At 37.1% G+C, this 6,567-nt stretch overlaps 1 protein-coding gene across 1 annotated transcript in view; it reads right to left on the reverse strand.

The window, feature by feature from the left end:
• Window positions 1–3,606: 3,606 nt before the first annotated feature.
• Window positions 3,607–6,567, reverse strand: part of Lancl3 (LanC like 3) — a 110,781-nt gene continuing 107,820 nt past the window's right edge. The window contains exon 5 of the mRNA XM_008833052.3: window positions 3,607–5,628. Within this exon, the coding sequence (XP_008831274.1) occupies window positions 5,469–5,628 (160 nt within the window). The 3' untranslated portion in view covers window positions 3,607–5,468. The remainder of the gene's footprint in view (window positions 5,629–6,567) is intronic.

The following is a 6,567-nucleotide window of genomic DNA, read 5'->3' on the forward strand; positions in this document are numbered from 1 at the left end:
AATAACAACTATCACTGAAAGCAAAAGAATACGCAGGGAATTCTGTAGATAAGAGACTTTGTCATTTCTGAAAGGATGTAGATGGAAATGATAAGGTTCAATACTTAAAGAAAATGAAAATAGTTTTTGAAATCTTAATAGCATCACCTACTGGGTCTCAATTCATCAGCACTTTCAATTAAAGGAATAAGGAGAGAGACTGTGCCTCCACTGTATGATTTAGGATCATGCACAAAGCCCACACATTTAATGTATGAACTACTTTGGGGATGTTTTTCTGATACTAAGATGACCAGTTTCATTTAGGGAAGGGAAAGAGGACACATGCAGGTACCACTTCATTCTCATGCACAGGTGCTCTGGTAGCAGACTGCCCTGAACTTGTGAGCTGACTACAGATGTGTATCCACAAATTAGTTTAAGTTGCTAAGCTTTGGCAAGCACCCCCTACCTCTTTGCCTACTTTCTCACTTTCTGTCCTTACCAATTTTATGCCAAGATAACATGGCTCTGGAAAATTAGAGGCTTAGTCATTTCAGCTATTGATTTGTGACATCTGAATGAGTAATTGAAGGAAGGCCTCGCAAGCAATTTAAAGCAATTCTATGCTTGTATGTCACACACCTCTGAGAACTGGATTAAACTACTGATCATATTCCATGCACAATTACCCTATTTCCCAGTTGATTTTTTTCCTCTGTAGATATGGCTTGTCTGCCCTTTTCTTGAGTTATGGGCATCACAGCCCTTTGTTTTCAGTAAGCAAGTAAATATTTGTATTAGGAGGAGCTTCTAGGCTGTACAACCTATTCTTATGAAGAAAGCACTGGCAAATCTGAACCTTCTGAGGCACAAAAAATAGTCAGAGCTCGTTGTGGAATATGAATGGTGTACTTTTTAATTTTATTCATCTAGTGATCTGAACTTCAAGCAGTACATCTACATATGAAGTTCCTGCTGAAATGAGTTTTTGAATGATAATTGAGGATGATCTTTCTGCGTATGAATTTGAAATGTAGCATCCCTTTAAAATAAAAGATCTGCATGCTATAAATAACTCCTATGGCAACCCTGTGAAGCAGACAGGGTGACTATTATACTATATAAAGTCCCCTAAGGACATAGTAGAACAAGGCTTTGGGACTTCCTACACAGTTCTGTTGGCATTACTGTTTATTTCCTTTGAATTGTGTCTCTTTTTCTCCTAATGCTGGTAAGGGCCTCATGGTACACGTATGGTAGGCAAGTGCTTTACTACTGTGTCACTCCCTCAGACTGTGTGTATTAGCATGTTTATAAATCACAGACTCCTATTTGTTGCACTGATGTAACTGAAATGTGTTTTCTACAAAAATTGAAACAATTTGCATAAAACCTTGATTAAAATATCAGCATCTCAAAGAAAACTGAAGAGGGAGGTTGCAAGAAGAATGGGATTTAGTACAGACCAGGTAAATGATTCTGTTTGTTATCAGTAAGTGAATACTACTATCTTAAGAACATAGTTAATTGCCTGAAAAAGCTGAGGAAATATATACTGTCCAATTTCTGGTCTCCTAAATTATCAGGTTACAAGTGAAACCTGCAAAGAAGTAAAATTGGAATGATATTGAGTAAAACAAACACAGATAGATGGTGAATGTCTGGAAGAAAATGGTATGCAATTGCATTAATGACACAAAACATAAAATTGTAGTGGTTTGCAAAATACATTGCTCTCAAAGTATAGAGCAGTCTCCTTATTGTTAAATGACTCTTTAAATGCATTCTCAAACATTTCCACAGACAGGATTCATAACTGTTTCTGCCATATACAGTAAATATTAGCTTTATAATAGCAGTGAAAATACCACAGTATGGGCTAGAGAGATGGCTCAGCAGTTAAGAGAACGTCTGTTCTTACCAAAGGATTCGAGTTCAGTTTCCAGTACTCACTTCAAGTGGCTCACAACTATCTGCAACTCCAGCTCCAGGGAATCTGGTAACTATGACTTCTGCAGGCATTGGCACTCATGTTTCACCCACACACCCACACACCCACACATACACACACGCACACACACACACACACACACACACACAAAATTAAAAATAATAAAATAAAGCTGGGTGTGGTGTAACCTGTCTTTAATCCTAGCACGCAGGAGGAAGAGGCAGGCAGATCTCTGTGAGTTCAAGGCCAGTCTAGCCAACATAGTGAGTTTCAGGTCAAAAAAGACAATCTTTTATAAAACATTTATTTATTCATTTAATCTGTGTGTGTGTGTGTGTGTGTCTGAGTGTATGTATGTGCACCATGTGAGTAAAGGAACCTGCAGAGATCAGAAGAGGGCATCAGATTCCCTGGAACTTGAGTTACAGCTGGTTGTGAGGCACCATATGGGTGCTGGTAACCAAACCTGGGTCCTCTGAGAGAGCAGCAAGTGTTGTCTTAACCACTGAGCAATCTCTCCAGGCCTAAAATAAATATTTTCTAAAAATGCCACAGTAGCCTTCAAGAAGAAACATGCTTTAACATAAAGAAAATTACTACATTGGGCTTGAGAGATGGCTCAGTGGTGAAGTACACTGACTGCTCTTACAGAGGACCTGGGTTCAGATCCCAGCACACAAACATGGTGACGAACAGACATCTGTAACTCCAATTCTAGGGGATCTGACACCCTCTTCTGACCTCTGTGGGCACTGCACGATGTGGGTGCACTTACATACATGCAGACAATAGACTGATATACATAAAATTAAAATTATGAGTAAAATACTTTAAAAAAGGAAAATTACCACATAGGAGGCAGATAATTAAAGAAGAAGTGACATGACTTACTTCTTTATTGTAAAATTCAAGGGTCTTTCCTCCTTGGGAAAACAAGGTACAAGAGGAACTTCTTAAATCTGCAATATTAAAGAAATGTTTCACCAACGTGGTTAAGGGCTATAAAAAAGCTCACCCTTGTTTCTAGTTTGCTGAGGTGCTGTTTCAGAAAGACACGTTTTTAATTTGATACACAAAGAGTGACCTTTTCATAATGGTCAGTACACAGAAATGAAACACAGTTTTCTAAAGTTCCAAGAAAAGGAACAGATACAATAAGCTGGACTTCTTAGTTGTTTTGGTTATTGGTCTGTATCATGAATGATTGAAGAGGTCAGCAAACAGAAAACGAGGTACCTTTAAGGGAAAGGATAATTTGTTTACTGTGGTACCCCAGATTCTAGTCTAGAATACTGAATAAATAAACTTGGAAGGGGAAACGCTGAGTTTGAATCCTTCTTCTGTTCGTTCCTAGCCCTTCGTCTTTAGGTAATAATGTAACACACATTGAGGGGTTTCTGAGGCATGACAAAAGCATGTATTATTTTCATTTAAAAGCCCTACTTTTGGCTGGGTATTATCTTTAGTCCCTAGGGCCCATGTGAAATGAATTGTAATGAGATGGTGAAAAGCTTGCATCACTGTCATTTTAAAAAGAGACCACTTTGTAGACAGTATCTTGACTTACAGCTTTCTAAAAGGCTCTCACCTCCTCAAAAGGAACTTTTAGAACTCAATTTCAGGAGTTATCTACAAGAACTATGTAGTTTTGTTCCAAACAACATTTTCCCAGATGACAATTGAAGCCAATTTTATTTATACTGAAATCTGAAGATGTGCAAAATGGAACAATAACCCAAAATGGTGTATGCTTTGCAAAATTATTCTGTCCTTGTGTGTATTGATGAGTGCCAACATACAAAGAATCATAAAATGTACAAAGACAATTCTAATTTTCTTTGGTAAGATTCTTTTAAAATCCTATGGGTACAAGAGGTCATCTTTTCCAAAATAGCTTCACACACACAACATGCACACAAACCTTCACTAACCCAATGGTGCATAAATCTGCACACACCAGCGTACACACACACAGAAATGTTTCTAGGCAGCAGAGTATTACCTAACTCCTCTTCCCAAAATCTATCTACAATTCAAATTAAGAACTAATTTGACTAGTGTTTTGATTTATGGGGAAAAGGTGTAACATATTCAAATGTACGTATATGCACATACATATCCAAATATCTAGTGACTATTGAGATAATTAAGTCTTACACAGTGCAATTTCAGACTTAATGTGATTACTGAAATTGACAGTGGTTACAAGACTGACATAAACTCACGTTTATATATTGAAGTGACAGTTGCTTCTATAGCATTCTGTAATCCGTTATCTACTTGAAGCATTTTCATAACTTGTGTTTATAGCGTAAGTAAGTTTGATATAACTGGACTCAATTGGTATGATAGCCAATATCTAGCATATTTTATGATTTGGAAGATGTGGTGACAAGCCAGGGAGTTCACTGTACTCTTAATCTAAGAGTATAAAACTGAGCAAAATTCTTTCCATAGCCACTTATATTTTCCTCAGCCTGTGCCTCTTTCTCCCAAGCGACACAGTTCCACCAAACGTAGAAATGACTTGTCTTTTATGATAGTCACCCTGATTTTTGAGATGAGAAATTTTCACCAAGAGCATATTTTACAATCTAATAGCCTCATAGAGATGACAAAGGTAAGGGTGTTTGAACGCTAACACAGACAATACATAGGTCACACTTCAAAGACAACGCGTGACAGTAACACAGCAGTATTTGCTAGCTATAGCTTTCCTTTTTTTTTTTTTTTACTTTTGATTTTGGTGCTAGGGATGAAACCTAGGGCCTCGTACATGCTAGACAAGCTACACTCCTAAGCCACTAAGCTTAGGCCCTGCCACTAAGCTACACCCCTTCTTGCCCTGAATTCTAATTGAGCTCTAGGAAAGGAAAAGGAACCGGGAAAAGAGATATTCTAAGGCCTAAGGCAGCTTCAAAATTCAATGTTTAAAATAAGTTATGATGTTTCTAAAGCGCCCAGGATAGCAAATGAAAAAAATGATACATATGCAAATATCTCCATTTAGTAAAAATTGTGAATTTCAATAAGTAAAGGTCTAGGATAAACAAGGGTCTCCTTCATGCCCTTCATCTTGATACTTGATCTTTGCTGACAGTTTTTAGCAGGGCAGAATTAGTTTCTGATTGTCTTAATTTCTGAATTTAGAGGTGGACGGCACACACAGCTGGTCAAACTGGCTCTCCAACTTTGAAAGTATTAGCATTTTATCTCCAGCGCTCCCAGTTCAGTTTTGTCTTCTAGTTCATGAACTGAAAAAAAATGATCGTTTTTCTTTCCTTTTCTTCTCTAATCGCCAGTTTTAGATCTCTCCCCTAAAACATTTTTGGTGAGTTGGGGCACCTTCGTTTTGCAGCTTCTCTCTCCAGTTCGGTATTATGCTGTCTTCATCAGCATGCTCTCATCCTTCTGGCGGTGATGTTAAGGCTCATGGTTGTGATACCATTGGATGTGGCTTATGGAGAAACTGCCTAGAGGAGGCTCAGGAAATCTCAGGGGACCTCTGCAGGGTTACAATGGGTGATGGAGCCTTTTAAACAAAGACACTGAAGAGAGGGAATTCAGCCTGATTGGGCTGCAGCAGATCAATTAGAAAGCAAACAGTCCCGGAGAAACCTTCGTACAAGCTGTATATGCTTTCAAGGACCCGCGAACCAGCTTTGAATTCTTCAGTAAATAAGAACTGAGCAAACCTAAGAGAAAAATAAAGTATGAACAGTTTTAATATGGCCTTAGGGTGCTTTTCTTCTTTTGTGAAGTTAAAGTTTTAGCATCATTTTCTTTTCAGAATTATATAATTAATTTAAGAAAACCCCATGGGGAAGATCTGTTATATAAGTGTGTATGGTTCACAGCAGATTATGTTGGCAAACAGATCCAACTCATTAGAAATTTTAGATCAAAATATATTGGTATATTCCAAGGGCTCCATTCCTTCCATTGTCCAATAATTAAAAGTGAAAAAGACACATAAATCACCCTCCTTTTATTTATCTTGAACAGAAGTGAACTGATACATCACTGTTCCTTTTTAAAACCTAAATATGCTGTGTTTCTGCAGGCATATAACTTCTGAGCTAGGTTTCATTTATATGTGACAGAGCAGAAACTGAAAATAAATGTGCAAGATTCTACACAGCCCATTTTGGGCAAACCCAGGAATAGATGAATGGCAAGAGGCAAGCAATATTTCATAATGATGACATCAAATAGCAAGCTCAGTTACGAAAGAGATTGTTTTTAAGACAATCTACTTTTAAAAAAAAATCACCAACCTCTAGAATCTCTGTGAAAGACACTTTTTTTCTTTTACCTTTATTTTTTTTTCTTATTCAGATTGTATATAACATTGTATAGTAGTTTACAGCGTTTAAAGTACAGTCACCTATGCCATTTTTTTCTTTTTTCGTTTTCTTTCTTTCGTTTTAAGATATTTTATTAGCATTGCTTTCTTTAAGAAGTAACATGATTACATTGAATGACTTTGTATAGGCAGAGAATTTGGAAACGGAGTTAGTGGCAAACTCATAGGAACAATGACAAATTTCACATTATTGTGAGGCTTGGTAGTACAGTTATCAGTAAACAATACTAAAAATTGTAATATATATATATATATATAAAATTGCAAC

The sequence above is a fragment of the Nannospalax galili genome, unplaced genomic scaffold (genome assembly GCF_000622305.1).
Source record: "Nannospalax galili isolate Female #2095 unplaced genomic scaffold, S.galili_v1.0 scaffold556, whole genome shotgun sequence".
Taxonomy (NCBI): Eukaryota; Metazoa; Chordata; class Mammalia; order Rodentia; family Spalacidae; genus Nannospalax; species Nannospalax galili.